Below are 21234 nucleotides of genomic sequence, written 5' to 3'. Positions count from 1 at the left end.
TAGCCTCCTGTGATACGTTGTGCACAACACACCCAGTAACGACCAACATTCGTTGGTACAAGAAGTTCCTCTTTCCAAATAATATCAGGGGAATTACCAGAAACGCTACTTGTGGCAGCTCGAGCGCTTCCGAGTTGATTATGACGTAATAATTGAAATGTTTTTTTTATGAATTGAAATGTTTTTATAAAGTGTTCGCCGAACTAGTTGACTAAACTGAGCAAATATCACGAATGTTAGTTCAACATTACAATTCAACTTTAATTTATATTTTACCCAATTTGTTGAATTTAAAAATGGCCGAACCAACATATTACACGAAAATGTTTTTATTTAAAATTGAATTTATTATTGCAGTACAATTATATTTGCATGAACGGTGCGAAAACTAAAATAAATAATTAGTGTTGCGATTTTATATTTGTTTAATTCTGTTCACACATTCCTGTCACAGTTTGCTGCTGGGAATTTTATCGTTTCCAAAAATCTCTCCATCATCAAATGCTTCCGATAAAACATCTTCTAAACAATCCACGAAACTGATGCTCATGCTCTTCAGCACCTCCGCTGGAAGATCTGCTCTCGCATCCGGTTCATTCCTCCGAGGAAGAACTACTCTCCTCATCCCTGCTCGATGAGCAGCGAGGACTTTTTCTTTTATTCCTCCGACCTAAGGAAGATAATTTGCTCAATAAAGTAATTCATTATCATCACTTAGTTATCCTCACATGGTGAAGCAAGTTCTAGCCATATGGCTGTCATGTTGCACACCATGTGTGGTGGCTTCATACACCTCATGCTCACTTACTTTTGTTAGCGATTTATTATCTATTGCAAATTTACCAAAATGGTACCAGTGTAGCGGTTGAGGGTGCTCCGAGCACAAATATTTAATATATATAATTATCTAAATTTAACTTAATGCATAAAGATTGAATTTTGCGTTGTGTAACTTTAACAGCTGGCCAGCTGGCATAATGTGTATGCGCCTGGATTGTTTCCTGTAACCCATGTATAACAATGCTTCTTTATATACAATGCTGAGAGACTTTGCCCTGTAACAATGCTGAGAGACTTTGCCTTGCTGTATAATGTGTATAATGTTTTCTCGTGTATAACGCTTCTTCTCGCCTGGGGAGTTCTCGCCTTTGAGTTATCTCCTTTATAAGCCCTGCCCTGTACTGTACAGCTAGGCAGTGTGAGCCTGGACCAGCCAGTTGGAGGCCGGAGAGTATCGTGACGTCGTTGTTGTTTTGTCGTTGTAACCCGAACTGTTTTGTTGAATAAACTGAGTTTTGAACCTGGACATGTTATGGAGTCGGACTGTGGGCTAACGTCTTATCACTTGACGCATCATAAAGCTTTGACCATGGGATTCTTTACAAACGGTTCATTTTATATTTTAAAAGTAGTTTCTGATATTACTCTATGAGCACCAGATCAGGATCAGGGTAACAAAATTTATTACTGTATGACATATATACTGTATGACATATATACATTGCTAAATAATAAATCCACTCACAGGTAAGACAAGACCCCTCAAAGTAATTTCCCCCGTCATTGCAAGGTCAGATCTGACGAGTTTGCCGGTAAATAATGAAACAAGTGCCGTAACTATGGTGACCCCAGCTGAGGGACCGTCTTTGCCAACAGCACCAGCAGGAAAGTGTAAATGAATATCTGTGCCACACATTATGCTTCTGCCTGGTTTCAAACATTTGTTTGTTTGGTTTTGAAAATGAAAATATGAATCTGTCAAATATCACCTGGAAAGTTTGTGGCAAATGCCACCGATTATAAATGTTTACAAAGTAATGTGGCAGAGTACGGCATCGTTTACATTTCCAGTGACAAATGCCACCAACTTCTACTGTTACCATTATACAACAAACTACCACAGCATTGACATAACACAGACTTTAAGTTTCCATTTAGAAACCAGCCATAATACCATTGATAGAAAACAGAGAAATATGTGTTAAAGTAGTAAACGAATACCTCCATCATCAATCCCAAGTATTTGAGCATTACTTCTCAACCAGCTGACTGCAAGTTGAGCTGATTCCTTCATAACGTCTCCTAATTGGCCAGTGAGTGTCATGTGACCTCCTGCTTCACCCCTTTCAACAGAAGCCATACGACTCGCCTCAACGTAAAGTATTTCACCCCCTGTTTGTGTCCAAGCTAACCCAGCAGCCACACCCGATCGTGTCAGTATTTGCGCCGATTCTCGATCGAATCTTTGAGGACCTGAATAGTTAAACGAGATTTAGTGGTTTTAGCTCAAAACTGTAAATTACCTTTCCAATAAGTTAATTCGCAATTGCTGTAAATACACTAACTAATTAATACATTTCAGCTGCTAAATACATTAGTATTAAAAGCTATCATATTACCACTGGTGCAGTGTCAGAATGAGGACAATAACACATGCAGCCTCAATTTTCGTTTGTTGCTGTTTTTGTAATGTTTGCTTGGAAAACAAATGATTACAAAATAGGTGACAAAATTACCGAGTATATCTTTAAGTTCAGCTTCATCAATTGTTATTTCAACCTTGTTGTTTTTCGTATCATGGTTGTAACCTGAAATATAAGAACAAAGAATGTATAATTCTCTTTTTAACAAATTTGCTTTTTATTTTGAAATCAACCATTAAGACTATACTGCGCGCGACGGCCAAATTGTGCAATCCATTAGAGACCACTTTCTAAACACAGACAAGTGAGTTGGAGCAATTACCAATTACTGAATGGCACACATTGAGCTTTCGAACATGGAACCCTATGATCAAAAATCACTAAAACCAGTCAACTAATGCTATTTTTATGAAATGTGAGGAAATGAAAACTGACAGTGAGAGCGATTGATCTGCAGATTCCTGCCAACTTCCGATCAAGATCCCGGACTCCCGCCTCCCTTGTGTAAAGAGCAATCATGTTCCTCAGTGCGTCATCTGTGAGAGTGAGGCAGATGTTGGATGCAAGATCCTTATCATTGGATGCGGGCAAACCATGTGCTCTGCTTAGGAAGAAGATTCCTTGTAATTATTATTTCTTCTTCCTAAAATCAGCAACTTAGACATTTTGTTAGCTCCAAAAGATAAATTTCACATGAAAATCTGAGCCACAGAAAATACTTTTAAACGCATTTTGCAGCAAATGCCATATATATTTATGTTATTAGTTTGAGGCCCTATCAGGAGTTACATAAATAAACTAAAACAGGTTGCATTTACACTTATTGTTGCTTTATTAAAAATTTGGCAAAATACAAACGTTAGTTACAAATCAGGACATTTTTAGAAATAAGAACAGATATAGTTATAAAACAAGAACAGTATGGAATCTCTGGTTATAAAACTGAAATTTAAAATATAGTCTATACGGTGTAACTAATATGGTTAATTTAAATAAAATATCTGACTTTATTTTTAATATTCTGAACTTACATGAATAAATTACACTGCCTGTTGAAGAATTCAATAATAATTTGTTACAAACCTAAATTCAAAGGTTTAAAGTATTTCTGCAATGTGAACAGTGGCCCATGTTGTTAACAAAACCATTGATAGAATATTTATCAAAACAAATCATGAAATACACAAACAGTTTTGTTGAAGATTTTCAATGTTTACAAAGCTACAACTGATGCATGAGATCTTGGTGTCTCCATGTTGGTTTCAATCTTCCATTCATTGATTGTTGCATCATAAGCCTCAATGGATTTTGATGCAGCATCACGAAAACTAACACAAGATAATTAATATTATTAGATGGGAAGGGCTGGTGTTATTCAACTACTTTAATTAAACCACATTCATTCAAACATTACTAATCACTTGGTTTATACAAGCTAGCAATAGAATGTCTTCCAATTCACTGGTGCTATTTATTTTAAATGAAAGGTAATCTATTTGTAATTTGAACCAGATTAATGTTATCAATATTTCCCATGATATGGCCAGGTAATGGTTGAAATGCACCAAACAAGCGAAGCTCATTAATGTTTGAAAATGCATCAGAGCAATTTATGCTGGTTTTCTCATTTATATAAGTTTTAAAGAAGAATATAGAGACAGTAAACATTTAAATAATTATTATTAAAATTAAAATAAATCAATTGTCCCAACAACATTGTGTAGTTGAATAAGAAATGTGTCACAGACTGTTATCGGACCATGGACTGATGCTGGGGCATAATAAGAGGCTAAGCATTGCTGTGGGAGATCGTATAATATGGGATGCACATGCTGTATTGCTATTAACTGTATGCACATGCTGTATTAGCATGATAGTTAATACGAATACCTCTAATGCAACACAGCCTATAACCAACAGATTTTATTTTAAGTAAATTCCTAGATACAAAAAAGCAAAATACATAGTACTGGTCAAAGTTAGTATAGACCAAGTTAGGAAACGGATTGTAAAACAACGAGTCTTGTTATCCATTGTCTCGCGTCTATGACGTCATAGTCGCCACCATTACGGAGCCCACGGCATAGCATTTTATCATTGCTGGGTGCTGTTTTTCGTTTAAATATTGCGATTTTTTAAAAACCAAGCACTTCTGCGCGTAAAAATGGCTTTCTACTAATGTTATATCTTATCACAATAATAAACCTCACAAAAATAATCAACTTTTATTGAACACTTAATCGATTCAAGAGTAAAAAAACAGAAAATATCAAGTTTACTAACCAAAAACATAAAAGAACGTGTTTAAAATATAAAAATACAAACAAAAACGCATAACATTACCATAAACTGGTGTATCTAGCTGCAGTTTTGCATGTAAATTGCCGTGATTTTACTTTTTGGCTCACAAACTCAACGCGTATACCCAGGAACGAAACTTAAGGTATCTTATATCTTTGTAAAATTTGCCTAATATCGAAGTGACATTGAGGAAAACAATACTGAGTTGCTATTTTTGTTCCTTTGCTTGAATTAGTAAGCTACCTTTTCTGCGTTCCGGGTCTTTATGAAATCAGAAAACGCGAACACCTTATCTGCTAGTACTTAAGCAGTTGGGAGCTGCATGTCCACTCATGTTGGATTATAAATGTAGTAAAGAATGGCTCTGTAGGTTCGTAGGTATGATCATATATTATTATGTAAACTAAGCTGATTGCTGCTAGTCTTAATCGGCAACGTAAAGTACCCTGTTAAACCACACTGTACGCCGAAAACCAGTCAAAATATTAATTTACTTCACATTAATTCCTAGATTTAATATTATATAACAAGATTTATATTAGAAATTATATTTTATATGTTAAAACAACCGCTATACGTGTTTTTTAGCTTTGTATCGCTTACAAGAACTAAATGAACACATGCCGACCATGCATTTGTATAGGCGATTCACGCTCTGTGGGCTCCGTAATGGCGGACACGAGCGCCGTTTCCTAACTTGGTCTATACTAACTTTGGTACTGGTAATACAATAATAACAAGTTAAAAATATGTAAAGTTTTAAAAGACAAGTTTCTCTACTGTCTCCTATTAACAACTTCATGAACATGACCACTTACCCTCCAATGACGTATATCTTCCCATTCACAACACAAGCACAAGAACAATACCGCACGTGGTTCAAGCTGCTAACATTGGTCCAAGTGTTGGTTCGTATGTTATACCGCTCGACGCTTTTTAATCCCTCACCACCTTAATAAACATTGTATAAACGTATAGAGTGATGATTATAAAGAAAACAGCTTTCTAATATAATAATAGTATATTATATGTGTCATATGTTATTTGGTTGTATAAATTTATTTGGGTAGAATTATATGATTAGTTTGTTGCAGTTTGAGTTTGCAGTTTGAGTTTGCAGTTTGCGGTCGATTTTAAAATTGTAAAACAAAATTCCTCACAATCAAGTCATTCCCTAAAACTAAGTCAAACATATTGGAAAAAATGTCCACTATGTCATTAAACCATGTTTTATACTTTTAGCCGGCATGAATTTTGAAATAATCTTTTAGTGTTTTTTTTTGCAAAAATGTTTTAATCATTTTTCTTCAGGTTGTATAACAGATACAGTTATGAAATAACATATACTGAGACTGACAAATTAAACATAAATAAATCAAAAACAACCCAGTATGGCATAACTTCAATACCTATGTTATAAAATATTGCTATAAAATCTGTAATTTTACAAAATTTAACAAAACATATTGAATTAAGTTATTGTTTATATATAGAATAAACAACAAACCAATGGCGTAAATCTCATCATTGTAAACAACACCACACAATGCATATCTTCGCTCATTCATTGGTTTTAGTGATTCCCATTTCCCTTCTCTTGGATCAAAACTTTCCATTGAATTTAACTGATTTGAACCATCACTTCCACCAAACGTGTACAAGCGACCTGTACATGAATTATGTTTGAAATCATTAAATATTTGATCACAATCAAACTAAAGATTAACAATATTTCTAATTTTTATTAAACAATGTAAAGTGTTTCTAATGAATTTTATAAAATAAGGATAAATTATATTAAATAAACCAGTTTGATCTAATACATAGTGAGATAATGGTTCACAGTGAACAGTGTCAAGGAGGATCCACTAATTGTATATTGAAATATACATGCGTTATCGAAATACATGTAAAGTGTTTAATCATTATAACAGATTGCATGAAACTTAAAAGAGTTTACATATTAATAAAAAAAACATTGAAAATCATGATGGGTCTATTTAACCCTAAAGTAACAACCAGAGTAAAATATTTAAATATAATAACAAGCATGTTCAGTTTCAGAGGAAGCAAACTTCATTGTTATACCAAGTGTGGAAGATTTTCTGTGTATGGATAATTTTAATTTTGTAAATATAACAAAAGTAAACAAATCACTTGTTTGATGGGTTATTGTGATCGGTGTCATTTTAAAGTCGATTACTTTCACATAAGATTGAGAATCATTGTGCACATGCTACTGTTCATATTCAGCCCACTTTATCATTACATTTATATTTATTATACCAACCATTATAAGAAACAAGAGCATGTAGACATCGTTTAGTTTTCATTAAAGCAATGTTTGTCCATGTATTCACCACTGGATTGTATAATTCAACTGATGAAAATACATTATCATCATCATCCATTCCTCCTGCTACACACATTTGATCTGGAACAAAATTTGCTTTATTTTAAAAATAATTAGTTAATGGTTATAATATCATAATATTTAATATTCTTTACTAATAGGAAAAAAATAAAAATATTCTATAAATTTGGTAACAAAGATAAACTTAGTTCAAACTTAAGCCAGTAAGTAAATTAGCCCACCCCAATATACTGTGAACACTGGCAGGGGTTAATAATAAATCTAAACATTTTTTCTGAAATAATAATCCACCAAAATTATTGTTAAACATAATAAGGAACCAACCATTCAACACAGCAGATGCTGCAAGCCATCGTTGTTCCTTCATAGATGCCACCTCGTACCAATCACCATCAACTTGGTTTAAATTGAAACATTCAACGAAGTTGAATCCACGACCACCAGCCGTATAAACATGGTTGTTTATCTTCACACTGGTTGAACCATTCCTTTCATACAAGGTTGACTGTGGATAAAATTCAATATTTTAAAATTAGTTTGAAAATTTATTAGTTCAAATAGCATGAGTTTCAATGAAAAACTAAACAATATCCATCTTTTACATTGCAAACAAAGCAATGAATTAGTTGGTGGCAGTTGAACAATTATATCCTTTTATTAAAGGTTGGACAAACCTATTCTCCATCACTATGACGACGGTGGTAAAGGGGCAACCATTCATGCTTATAACCAAGATATTTTATCAACATAATAATCCAAAGTGTAATAATCTTTATCACTAGGTGGGGTAATACACAATATGAAACACTGAATAACCGACCGTTATTTCTCTTAAATGTTTCCCGACAACGTCATAAATTTGAACAAGTTTCCTTGTTCCATGACAACCACCCACAATCATGAACTCAAATGTTGCTTCTATATTGAAGTAAAAGTAACATTATGATGTAATAATGTCACGCATATTTAAAATGTCACCACTGTCAGATATTTAGAGTAAATATTTAAAACATAAAATTATTTTAGATACAAAATAAACCATCTGCATATTTCATACATATTTGTAAAATATATACAATTTTTATTTCATAATTTTAATTTTATAATAAACCTAATAAAGTCCTAATACTCGCACCAGAGCAAAATAAAATAATAATTAAACACTGTAATCACAAACTAAACACAACAAAGCAAAAGAATATTTTGATACGTTGTAATGACACCTTGTTAAAATTTGTAAATTTGGTAACAACAAAAAGATTTACTTTATTGGGAAATATGTGTTTCAACAGTAATATCAAGTTAAATTTTTTTTTTTTTACTTTTCCGAAACCTCATGTTGTGTTACCAACTATACCTCCACATTGTGCAAATTATTCATAGAAATCATAGAAATTACCCTCTCTTGCTCCACCTGGTGCTTGAACTGGATTTAATTTAAGACGAGCGATATATTCTGGGTTAAGAATATCAAGAAAATAATCTGTTCTTTTAATCCATTTCTGAATCAAATAAAAAAGTAAATAGTTTGTGACATACATAACTTAGTAAAGTTAAAACTAATTTTAAAAAACATGTTAATTTTGATTGTTATTCATTTAAAACATGAATAAATTATACTATTAAGCAAAAGTATCTATCATGGAACAGTGTTTTAACATCATACAGTTTACTGATTGTTGTTGCTTTATATTTACAAGCAACAATCAACAAACCTCAGATTTTTCAACAACTTCTTCAAGGAACGCAGTTGATAGTTTCTTAACATCAATCAGTTGAAACAATCGTTCAATGAATTGTTGACGTTGTTTAAAGTCATGTTTGAACCAATTCAAGATGGTCCTGAAAATCGAATCTTGGCAAGAATGCTAAAAATTAGAGAAAAAAAGTATGTTACACAAAACGATTACCAAAAAGTTAAAGTCAACAATTTTAAACAAAATCAAAACTTTAATGAATCCAATATTAAGGATTTAAATTTAAACCTGTTGTTGTTTCAATGCAATCAGAGCTTCAGCTTCATCTACGGATAATTCCATGAATTTCAATTCTTTGGAAACCAACTCTAAGTTGTCAACGATGAATTTGTCACATTTTTCCACCAACTCCAGAAGCTGGTATCTTTGTGCAAAGGAACGGAAACTTAAACAGTTCCCAACAGCAAGTGCATCATTGAAGAAGCTAACACAATGTGTTTTTACATCTAAAAACATATGTTTAATAAGAATTGAAAACACATTGATAAATACAGATATTACCATTAAACTGCAAGTAATCTGAAGCCTCATAAAGTTGGCAAACAGTTTTATCGCTTATATCGATCACTTGTAAGTAAATGAAAGTGAACAACAAATCTAATATTGAAGCCTTCATCCCCTTTATTTCGATATCTTCATTAAAACCTTCCTTGAACTAAAACCAAAATAACAGAATATTAAACCATATATAGTAAAGTGGGGTAATAAAAACCAGAAAACATATACTTTCGATTTTCTCCCCAAGTAAAAAAAAAGATATTTTTAGTCTGGAGGAACAGTATTCATCATACCTTGATGTCCAGAAAAGATTGTAGGATTTCTATGATTACTTAAAACTTTATTTTAAATTTTGTTGTTTTTTTTCCCCTGACTTTGGGGTAAAAAAAACACATTTGCGGAGCAATAAAAAACAAAGTTTTCAAAAGCAACTTAACTTAATCAAAAAAAAATCAATAATGGGAGTACAGGGTAATAATACAAATATTAATTATACAACTTAGGTATTATGTAGTCTATATTATCGTAAAATTTAAAATTAAAATATACCAGCAACAAGGTACTTAAATATATAGCAAATAACCAGGGATGTGCCGAACCGAGCCCGAACTCAAAAGCTCGTGCCCGAGCGTCTCCTTTTTTTGACGAGCCTTATGCTATTGCTATAATGTTGCATGCGAGAACGAAAAATATTGAAAATGAAAAAAGTGAAGCTACTAAAAGATAACGAGACTAGTCAGCGTGGCTTTCTCAAAAATTATTTTTCGTTCTGAATTTGCTTTCTCGCAAGTAAAAACATCAGCGAATTTGCCCGTATCGAATTACACGAGCGCCCAATGTTTCCGAATCTGATTTTAAATAAAAAGCAAAAAACTAATGAACATTTTTGTAATGAAATAAAAAAAAATGCTGCAACAGTTACAAACAATTTTTAATTAAATATTTTTTATATGAATTTTACATTTTGCAAGACTGGGAATTACGAAACAAGACGTCTCTTTAACCGCAAACCACGTGTTCTGTATTATTTTGATTAGCGACGCTTTTCGAATGAATAGGAACGTATTTTCGTACGTCTGTCTCCTTAATGACGTCATAGACGCTCGTCACTCGTGCCAAGCTTTTAGTTAAACCTCGGGGCTCGGCGAACCCAAGCTTTTACAACTTCAGCACATCTCTACAAATAATTGCATTCATAATAAGTTTATCACGAAACACCTTCTCACAAAAAAAGTTTAGCTAACCCCATAAAAAGTTTTTTTGGTCAAATTTTTGTTTGATTTACTATTTGTGTTTTACCGAAAAAATAATTACCACTTAGAATGAAAGTTAGGATAAAAAATAAGTCAAATAAATGTCATTTTTACCCACAAAAGCTGTTTGAGATAAAATGATTTTTTAGCGGGCTAGGTGGGTCTTTCTTACCCCAAGTATCTCATTGTTTTTTATTACCCCACTTGACTATACTTTATTTTACACACAAATGTGTATGTTGAATTCATGAAGAACTGGTAAACCTTAACACATTTAATACATTACCCCAGATGAGAACATTTTTTCATAATAATCAGAATATCCAGCAAGAATACTTTTCTGAGCTGAAACTTCTCCATCTTCTAATTTGAATGTGACATCAGTAAACACTTTTCTTTTACGTAACCTGAATATTATTTTGTTGTAACTTACTTTAAACAATGAGGTAGAAATGCTAAATATGCAAAGCAGATCTAATCAGTCTGTACATACAAGACTTGCTGAATAACTGTTTGGAAAGTTTCATTAAATTTGGTCCAATGACAGTAACATGTTCCATTTGATAACATGCAGATCAACCAGATAACAGTGGAACGATGATTACAATGAAACATATATACCTAGGTCTACATTTAAGATGTGCGAGGCTTTAACTTTTCACAACATAAAGTGACTTGTAACTAAATGGACCACCAATTTTTGGTTAATACTCTGGCGAAATCATTTTTCCTGGTAGATTGCGGTAATAATGTATTTATTTTAAATGTTAAGTAAGAGGAAAATTTATACAAATTGTAACCTGTTTAACTTTGTAAGTACACGTCCTTCATGATCGCCTTTGTATTGTATCACGTGTTCATCATTTGTAGCCATTTTATGTTTATGTAGATTGTAGAGGTTAGCATATAAAAGCAGGTTTAATGGTGAAAATACACCGCAGTTTGAAAGCATAAGACTATAAACACACAAAGAAGGAACAAAAAAATTAATTTGTTTATAAATTAACATGCAAATTCCTTCACTGTCTTACAAACTGTGTTTGAAGAAACAATAGCTTGCCTCAGTGTTGATAGATGCAAGTATTTTATATGTAGCCTATCTTGTATTATTTATAAGCTCTGGCATTATTGTCTATAAAGTATGTTTTTGCCTTTAAGAGCTGATACATGTATTATTGTATATAAGCTTTCATAACTGTGATTCGTGTAGCCTCCTTATAATACGTTGTGCACAACACACCCAGTAACGACCAACATTCGTTGGTACAAGAAGTTCCTCTTTCCAAATAATATCAGGGGAATTACCAGAAACGCTACTTGTGGCAGCTCGAGCGCTTCCGAGTTGATTATGACGTAATAATTGAAATGTTTTTAATGAATTGAAATGTTTTTATAAAGTGTTCGCCGAACTAGTTGACTAAACTGAGCAAATATCACGAATGTTAGTTCAACATTACAATTCAACTTTAATTTATATTTTACCCGATTTGTTGAATTTAAAAATGGCCAAACCAACATAATACACGAAAATGTTTTTATTTAAAATTGAATTTATTATTGCAGTACAATTATATTTGCATAAACGATGCGAAAACTAAAATAAATAATTAGTGTTGCGATTTTATATTTGTTTAATTCTGTTCACACATTCCTGTCACAGTTTGCTGCTGGGAATTTTATCGTTTCCAAAAATCTCTTCATCATCAAATGCTTCCGATAAAACATCTTCTAAACAATCCACGAATCTGATGCTCATGCTCTTTAGCACCTCCGCTGGAAGATCTGCTCTCGCATCCGGTTCATTCCTCCGAGGAAGAACTACTCTCCTCATCCCTGCTCGATGAGCAGCGAGGACTTTTTCTTTTATTCCTCCGACCTAAGGAAGATAATTTGCTCAATAAAGTAATTCATTATCATCACTTAGTTATCCTCACATAGTGAAGCAACTTCTAGCCATATGGCTGTCATGGTGCACACCATGTGTGGTGGCTTCATACACCTCATGTTCACTTACTTTTGTTAGCGATTTATTATCTGTTGCAAATTTACCAAATTGGTACCAGCATCATAAAGCTTTGAACATGGGATTTTTTACAAACAGTTTATTTTATATTTTAAAAGTAGTTTCTTATATTACTCTATGAGCACCAGATCAGGATCAGGGTAACAAAATTTATTACTGTATGACATATTACATTGCTAAGTAATAAATCCACTCACAGGTAAGACAAGACCCCTCAAAGTAATTTCCCCCGTCATTGCAAGGTCAGATCTGACGAGTTTGCCGGTAAATAATGAAACAAGAGCCGTAACTATGGTGACCCCAGCTGAGGGACCGTCTTTGCCAACAGCACCAGCAGGAAAGTGTAAATGAATATCTGTGCCACACATTATGCTTCTGCCTGGTTTCAAACATTTGTTTGTTTGGTTTTGAAAATGAAAATATGAATCTGTCAAATATCACCTGGAAAGTTTGTGGCAAATGCCACCGATTATAAATGTTTACAAAAGTTATGTGGTAGAGTACGGCATCGTTTACATTTCCAGTGACAAATGCCACCAACTTCTACTGTTACCATTATACAACAAACTACCACAGCATTGACATAACACAGACTTTAAGTTTCCATTTAGAAACCAGCCATAATACCATTGATAGAAAACAGAGAAATATGTGTTAAAGTAGTAAACGAATACCTCCATTATCAATCCCAAGTATTTGAGCATTACTTCTCAACCAGCTGACTGCAAGTTGAGCTGATTCCTTCATAACGTCTCCTAATTGGCCAGTGAGTGTCATGTGACCTCCTGCCTCACCCCCTTCAACAGAAGCCATACGACTCGCCTCAACATAAAGTATTTCACCCCCTGTTTGTGTCCAAGCTAACCCAGAAGCCACACCCGATCGTGTCAGTATTTGCGCCGATTCTCGATCGAATCTTTGAGGACCTGAATAGTTAAACGAGATTTAGTGGTTTTAGCTCAAAACTGTAAATTACCTTTCCAATAAGTTATTTCGCAATTTCTGTAAATACACTCACTAATTAATACATTTCAGCTGCTAAATACATTAGTATTAAAAGCTATCATATTACCACTGGTGCAGTGTCAGAATGAGGACAATAACACATGCAGCCTCAATTTTCGTTTGTTGCTGTTTTTATATTGTTTGCTTGGAAAACAAATAATTACAAAATAGGTGAAAAAATTACCGACTATATCTTTAAGCTCAGCTTCATCAATTGTTATTTCAACCTTGTTGTTTTTCGTATCATGGTTTGCAACCTGAAATATAAGAACAAAGAATGTATAAATATAAGCATGCATCAAAGAATGTATAATTCTCTTTTTAGCAAATTTGAATTTTATTTTATGACACTTTATTTGGCAATCAACCTTAAAGTCTATACTGCGCGTGACTTGTGACGACCAAATCGTGCAATCCATTAGAGACCACTTTCTAAACACAGACCAGTGAGTTGGAGGAATTACCGATTACTGAATGGCAAACATTGAGCTTTCGAACATGGAACCCTATGATCAAAAATCACTAAAACCAGTCAACTAATGCTATTTCTATGAAATGTGAGTAAATGAAAACTGACAGTGAGAGCGATTGATCTGCAGATTCCTGCCAACTTCCGATCAAGATCCCGGACTCCCGCCTCCCTCGTGTAAAGAGCAATCATGTTCCTCAATGCATCATCTGTGAGAGTGATGCAGATGTTGGATGCAAGATCCTCATCATTGGATGCGGGCAATCCATGTGCTCTGAGCTGCTTAGGAAAAAGATTCCTTGTAAATATTATTTCTTCTTCCTAAAATCAGGAACTTAGACGTTTTGTCAGCTTTTCCAAAAGATAAATTTTCCTGAAAAATCTGAGTTACAGAAAATATTATTAATGGCAAAATTTGCAGCAAGTTCTGTTGAAATATTTATGTTAAAACAAATAAGTTACAGTCACATTTTAAAGGTTTGTGTATGATGTCTGTAACGTCAATACTTTGTTTTGATTATAACTCTAAATCTTTATTCGACTCTGGTGTTTGCTTGTAGTTTATTTAAATCTGACGTCAAAATCGTAAAAACAATATTTAATCAAAGATAATGTAAATTAATGTGAAATAACTTTGTACGCAACACATGATTACTGATTATAATATTTTCATAAAAGTTTAAAAATGTTGGTAAATATTTCGAATATATTTAATTGTAAATTCAAAAGCAATTAGTTTGAGGCGCTATTCGGAGTTACATAAATAAACTAAAACAAGTTGCATTTACACTTATTGTTGCTTTATTAAAAATTTTGCAAAATACAAACGTTAGTTACAAATCAGGACATTTTTAGAAATAAGAACAGATATAGTTATAAAACAAGAACAGTATGGAATCTCTGGTTATAAAACTGAAATTTAAAATATAGTCTATACGGTGTAACTAATATGGTTAATTTAAATAAAATATCTGACTTTATTTTTAATATTCTGAACTTACATGAATAAATTACACTGCCTGTTAAAGAATTCAATAATAAATTGTTATAAACCTAAATTCAAAGGTTTAAAGTATTTCTGCAATGTGAACAGTGGCTCATGTTGTTTACAAAACTATTGATGGAATATTTATCAAAACAAATCATGAAATACACAAACAGTTTTGTTGAAGATTTTCATTGTTTACAAAGCTACAACTGATGCATGAGATCTTGGTGTCTCCATGTTGGTTTCAATCTTCCATTCATTGATTGTTGCATCATAAGCCTCAATTGATTTTGATGCAGCACCATCCCAACAAAAACTAACACAAGATAATTAATATTATTAGATGAGAAGGGCTGGTGTTATTTAACTACTTTAATTAAACCACATTCATTCAAACATTACTAATCACTTGGTTTATACAAGCCAGCAATAGAATGTCTTCCAATTCACTGGTTCTATTTATTTTAAATGAAAGCTAATCTATTTGTAATTTGAACCAGATTAATGTTATCAATATTTCCCATGAGATGGCCAGGTAATGGTTGAAAGAAATGCACCAAACAAGCGAAGCTCATTAATGTTTGAAAATGCATCAGAGCAATTTATGCTGTTTTTCTCATTTATATAAATTTTAAAGGAGAATATAGAGACAGTAAACATTCAAATAATTATTATTAAAATTAAAATAAATCAATTGTCCCAACAACATTGTGTAGTTGAATAAGAAATGTATTACAGACTGTTATCGGACCATGGACTGATGTTGGGGCATAATAAGAGGCTAAGCATTGCTGTGGGGAGATCGTATAAAATGGGATGCACATGCTGTATTGCTATTAACTGTATGCACATGCTGTATTAGCATGATAGTTAATACGAATACCTCTAATGCAACACAGCATACAACAAACAGATTTTATTTTAAGTAAATTCCTACATACAAAAAAGCAAAATACATAGTACTGGTAATACAATAATAACAAGTTAAAAATATGTAAAGTTTTGAAAGACAAGTTTCTCTACTGTCTCCTATTAACAACTTCATGAACATGACCACTTACCCTCCAATGACGTATATCTTCCCATTCACAACACAAGCACAAGAACCATCTCGTTTGTGGTTCAAGCTGCTAACATTGGTCCAAGTGTTGGTTCGTATGTTATACCGCTCTACGCTTTTTAATCCCTCACCACCTTAATAAACATTGTATAAACGTATAGAGTGATGATTATAAAGAAAACAGCTTTCTAATATAATAATAGAATACTATATGCGTTAAATGTTATTTTATTGTTTATGGTGTTCAGTTAAATTAAAAATGTAAAACAAATTACTCACAATCAAGTCAAAAAAATAAAAAAATCAAGTCATTCCTCACAATCAAGTCATTCCTCACAATTAAGTCAAAATTGGGAGAAAAATGTCCACTATGTCATCAAGCCATGTTTTATATTTTTAGGCGGCAAAAACATTCTAAATAATTCTTTAGTGTTTTTTTTGAAAAATATTTTAATCCCTCTTTTAAAGATAATGTAACATATATTGTTATGAAATAACATACATTAAAACTGAAATATTAAACATAAATAAATCAAAAAATACCCAGTATGGCATAACTTCAATACCTGTGTTATAATAATAAAATATTGCTATAAAATCTGTAAATTTAGAAAATTTAACAAAACATATTGAATTAAGTTATTGTTTATATATAGAATAAACAACAAACCAATGGCGTAAATCTCATCAATGTAAACAACACCACACAATGAAGGTCTTTTCTCATTCATTGGTTTTAGTGATTCCCATTTCCCTTCTCTTGGATCAAAACTTTCAATTGAATTTAAAGGATTTAAACCATTACCTCCACCAAACGTGTACAAGCGACCTGTACATGAATTATGTTTGAAATCATTAAATATTTGATCACAATCAAACTAAAGATTAACAATATTTCTAATTTTTATTAAACGATGTAAAGTGTTTCTAATGAACTTTATAGAATAAGGATAAATTATATTAAATAAACCAGTTTGATCTAATACATAGTGAGACAATGGTTCACAGTGAACAGTGTCAAGGAGGATCCACTAATTGTATATTGGAATATACATGCGTTATCGAAATACATGTAAAGTGTTTAATCATTATAACAGATTGCATGAAACTTAAAAAACTTTACATATTAATAAAAAAAACATTGAAAATCATGATGCGTCTATTTAACCCTAAAGTAACAACCAGAGTAAAATATTTAAATATAATAACAAGCATGTTCAGTTTCCGAAGAAGCAAACTTCATTGTTATATGAAGTGTGGAAGATTTTCTGTGTACGGATAATTTTAATTTTGTAAATATAACAAAAGTAAACAAATCAAATTGTTTGATGGGTTACTGTGATCTATGTCCTTTTAAGTCGCTTACTTTTTCATAAGATTGAGAATCATTGTGCACATGCTACTGTTCATATTCAGCCCACTTTATCATTACATTTATATTTATTATACCAACCATTATAACAAACAAGAGCATGTTGACATCGTTCAGTTTTCATTGGAGGAATGTTTGTCCATGTGTTCACCACTGGATTGTATAATTCAACTGATGATAATTTATTACAACTACCATCCCTTCCTCCTGCTACACACATTTGATCTGGAACGAAATTTGCTTTAGTTTAAAAATAATTAGTTAATGGTTATAACATCATAATATTTAATATTCTTTACTAATAGGAAAAAAATAAAAATATTCTATAAATTTGGTAACGAATATAAATTTAGTTCAAACTTAAGCCAGTAAGTAAATTAGCCCATCCCAATATACTGTTAACAATAGCAGGGGTTAATAATAAATCTAAACATTTTTTCTGAAATAATAATCCACCAATATATTGTTAAGCATAATAAGGAACCAACCATTCAACACAGCAGATGCTGCACGCCATCGTTGTTCCTTCATAGATGCCACCTCGTTCCAATCACCATCAACGTGGTTTAAATTCAAACATTCGACAAAGTTGGATCCAACATCACCAGCCGTATAAACATGGTTGTTTATCTTCACACTGGTTGAACCCCACCTTTCATACAAGGTTGACTGTGGATAAACTTCAATATTTTAAAATTAGTTTGAAAATTTATTAGTTCAAATAGCATGAGTTTCAATGAAAAACTAAACAATATCCATATTTTACATTGCAAACAAAGCAATGAATTAGTTGGTGGCAGTTAAACAATTATATCCTTTTATTAAAGGTTGGACAAACCTATTCTCCATCACTATGACGACGGTGGTAAAGGGGCTACCATTCATGCCTATAACCAAGATATTTAATCAACATAATAATCCAAAGTGTAATAATCTTTATCACTAGGTGGGGTAATACACAATATGAAACACTTAAATAACCGACCGTTGTTTCTCTCAAATGTTTCCCGACAACATCATAAATTTGAACAAGTTTCTTTGGTTCATGACAACCACCCACAATCATGAACTCAAATGTTGCTTCTATATTGAAGTAAAAGTAACATTATGATGTAATAATGTCACGCATATTTAAAATGTCACCACAGTCAGATGTTTAGAGTAAATATTAAAAACATAAAATTATTTTAGATACAAAATAAACCATCTGCATATTTCATACATATTTGTAAAATATATACAAGTTTTATTTCATAATTTTAATTTTATAATAAACCTAATAAAGCCATAACATTCGCATCTGAGCGAAATGAAATAATAATTAAACATCGTAATCACAGACTAAACACAACAAAGCAAAAAAATATTTTAAACTTTGTAATTACACTTTGTTGAAGTTTGTAAATTAGGTAACAATAAAAATATTTATTTTATTCCACCTGGTGCTTGAACTGGATTTAATTTAAGACGAGTGATATATTCTGGGGTGAGAATATCAAGAAAATAATCTGTTCTTTTAATCCATTTCTGAATCAAATAAAAATGTAAATAGTTTGTGACAAACGTAACTTAGTAAAGATAAAACTAATTTTAAAAAGCATGTTAATTTTGATTGTTATTTATTTAAAACATGAATAAATTATACTATTAAGCAAAAGTATCTATCATGGAACAGTGTTTTAACATCATACAGTTTACTGTTTGTTGTTACTTTATATTTACGAACACCAATCAACAAACCTCAGATTTTTCAACAACTTCTTCAAGGAACGCAGTTGATAGTTTCTTAATATCAATCAGTTGAAACAATCGTTCAATGAATTGTTGACGTTGTTTAAAGTCGTGTTTGATCCAATTCAAGATGGTCCTGAAAATCGAATCTTGGCAAGAATCCTGAAAATTAGAGAAAAAAAGTATGTTACACAAAACGATAACTAAAAAGTTAAGGTCAACAATTTTAAACAAGATTAAACTTTTAAGGGAACCAATATTAAGGATTTAAATTTAAACCTGTTGTTGTTTCAATGCAATCAGAGCTTCAGCTTCATCTACGGATAATTCCATGAATTTTAATTCTTTGGAAACCAACTCTAAGTTGTCAACGATGAATTTGTCACATTTTTCCACCAACTCCAGAAGCTGGTATCTTTGTGCAAAGGAACGGAAACTTAAACAGTTTCCAACAGCAAGTGCATCATTGAAGAAGCTAACACAATGTTTTTTTACATCTAGAAACATATGTTTAATAAGAATTGAAAACACATTGATAAATACAGATATTACCATTAAACTGCAAGTAATCTGAAGCCTCATAAAGTTGGCAAACAGTTTTATCGCTTATATCGATCACTTGTAAGTAAATGAAAGTGAACAACAAATCTAATATTGAAGCCTTCATCCCCTTTACTTCAATATCTCCATTAAAACCTTCCTTGAACTGAAACCAAATTAACAGGATATTAAACCATATATTTTATTTTGCACACAAATGTGTATGTTGAATTCATGAAGAACTGGTAAACCTTAACACATTTAATACATTACCCCAGATGAGAACATTTTTTCATAATAATCAGAATATCCAGCAAGAATACTTTTCTGAGCTGAAACTTCTCCATCTTCTAATTTGAATGTGACATCAGTAAACACTTTTCTTTTACGTAACCTGAATATTATTTTGTTGTAACATACTTTAAACAATGAAGTAGAAATGCTAAATATGCAAAGCAGATCTAATCAGTCTGTACATACAAGACTTGCTGAATAACTGTTTGAAAAGTTTCATTAAATTTGGTCCAATGACAGTAACATGTTCCATTTGATAACATGCAGATCAACCAGATAACAGTGGAACGATGATTACAATGAAACATATATACCCAGGTCTACATTTAAGATGTGCGAGGCTTTAACTTTTCACAACATAAAGTGACTTATAACTAAATGGACCACCAATTTTTGGTTAATACTCTGGCGAAATCATTTTTCCTGGTAGATTGCGGTAATAATGTGTTTATTTTAAATGTTAAGTAAGAGGAAAATTTATATAAATTGTAACCTGTTTAACTTTGTAAGTACACGTCCTTCATGATCGCCTTTGTATTGTATCACGTGTTCATCATTTGTAGCCATTTTATGTTTATGTAGATTGTAGAGGTTAGCATATAAAAGCAGGTTTAATGGTGAAAATACACCGCAGTTTGAAAGCATAAGACTATAAACACACAAAGAAGGAACAAAAAAATTAATTTGTTTATAAATTAACATGCAAATTCCTTCACTGTCTTACAAACTGTGTTTGAAGAAACAATGGCTTGCCTCTATGTTGATAGCTGCAAGTATTTTATATGTAGCCTATCTTGTATTATTTATAAGCTCTGGTATTATTGTCTAAATAAGTGTGTTTTTGTCTTTATGAGCTGATACATGTATTATTGTATATAAGCTTTCATAACTGTGATTCGTGTAGCCTCCTTATAATACGTTGTGCACAACACATCCAGTAACGACCAACATTCGTTGGTACAAGAAGTTCCCCTTTCCAAATAATATCAGGGGAATTACCAGAAACGCTACTTGTGGCAGCTCGAGCGCTTCCGAGTTGATTATGACGTAATAATTGAAATGTTTTTTAATGAATTGAAATGTTTTTATAAAGTGTTCGCCGAACTAGTTGACTAAACTGAGCAAATATCACGAATGTTAGTTCAA

At 32.1% G+C, this 21234-nt stretch overlaps 4 protein-coding genes and 1 long non-coding RNA gene across 7 annotated transcripts; 1 reads left to right on the top strand and 4 right to left on the bottom strand.

Annotated features, from left to right (window-relative positions):
• Positions 1-326: 326 nt before the first annotated feature.
• Positions 327-2165, bottom strand: LOC149726083 (lon protease homolog 2, peroxisomal-like). The gene is made up of 3 exons (XM_089889561.1): positions 2002-2165; positions 1526-1707; positions 327-670 (listed from the first exon to the last, which is right to left on the bottom strand). The coding sequence occupies exons 1-3, from the start codon at positions 2138-2140 to the stop codon at positions 449-451; spliced, it is 543 nt and encodes a 180-aa protein (XP_089745687.1). The 5' UTR covers positions 2141-2165; the 3' UTR covers positions 327-448.
• A 1071-nt stretch (positions 2166-3236) lies between these two features.
• On the bottom strand, positions 3237-11742 carry LOC149726082 (kelch-like protein 12). 2 transcript variants are annotated; one of them, XM_089889527.1, is made up of 12 exons: positions 11407-11742; positions 10893-11013; positions 9357-9510; positions 9084-9301; positions 8814-8966; positions 8498-8600; positions 7919-8016; positions 7423-7603; positions 7015-7158; positions 6232-6390; positions 5543-5675; positions 3237-3751 (listed from the first exon to the last, which is right to left on the bottom strand). In XM_089889527.1, the coding sequence occupies exons 1-12, from the start codon at positions 11613-11615 to the stop codon at positions 3637-3639; spliced, it is 1788 nt and encodes a 595-aa protein (XP_089745653.1). In that variant the 5' UTR covers positions 11616-11742; the 3' UTR covers positions 3237-3636. The 2 variants fall into 2 exon arrangements, with proteins under 2 accessions (XP_089745653.1, XP_089745654.1); XM_089889528.1 differs by lacking the exons at positions 10893-11013; positions 11407-11742 and adding an exon at positions 10315-10474.
• Positions 11743-12138: 396 nt separating this feature from the next.
• LOC149726081 (lon protease homolog 2, peroxisomal-like) lies at positions 12139-14344 on the bottom strand. Of its 2 annotated transcripts, none has more exons than XM_089889552.1 (5): positions 14212-14344; positions 13819-13891; positions 13304-13555; positions 12827-13008; positions 12139-12482 (listed from the first exon to the last, which is right to left on the bottom strand). In XM_089889552.1, exons 1-5 carry the CDS (start codon positions 14293-14295, stop codon positions 12261-12263), a joined length of 813 nt encoding a protein of 270 aa, XP_089745678.1. In that variant the 5' UTR covers positions 14296-14344; the 3' UTR covers positions 12139-12260. The 2 variants fall into 2 exon arrangements, with proteins under 2 accessions (XP_089745678.1, XP_089745680.1); XM_089889554.1 differs by lacking the exon at positions 14212-14344 and adding an exon at positions 14003-14110.
• Positions 12371-14715, top strand: LOC149726080 (uncharacterized). The gene is made up of 2 exons (XR_016386170.1): positions 12371-12508; positions 12829-14715. It is a non-coding gene; the product is annotated as an uncharacterized LOC149726080 (long non-coding RNA).
• Positions 14648-20949, bottom strand: LOC149726079 (kelch-like protein 12). Its single transcript, XM_089889529.1, has 12 exons — positions 20582-20949; positions 20068-20188; positions 19807-19960; positions 19534-19751; positions 19264-19416; positions 18963-19050; positions 18509-18606; positions 18012-18192; positions 17605-17748; positions 16822-16980; positions 16153-16285; positions 14648-15407 (listed from the first exon to the last, which is right to left on the bottom strand). Exons 1-12 carry the CDS (start codon positions 20788-20790, stop codon positions 15287-15289), a joined length of 1779 nt encoding a protein of 592 aa, XP_089745655.1. The 5' UTR covers positions 20791-20949; the 3' UTR covers positions 14648-15286.
• Between the last annotated feature and the right edge of the window lie 285 nt (positions 20950-21234).

Source organism: Ciona robusta, chromosome 12 (genome assembly GCF_009617815.1).
Source record: "Ciona robusta chromosome 12, ASM961781v2".
In the NCBI taxonomy this organism is placed as follows: Eukaryota; Metazoa; Chordata; class Ascidiacea; order Phlebobranchia; family Cionidae; genus Ciona; species Ciona robusta.
The sequence above is the reverse complement of the archived record's forward strand: the minus strand, read 5'-3'. Positions and strand labels throughout refer to the sequence as shown.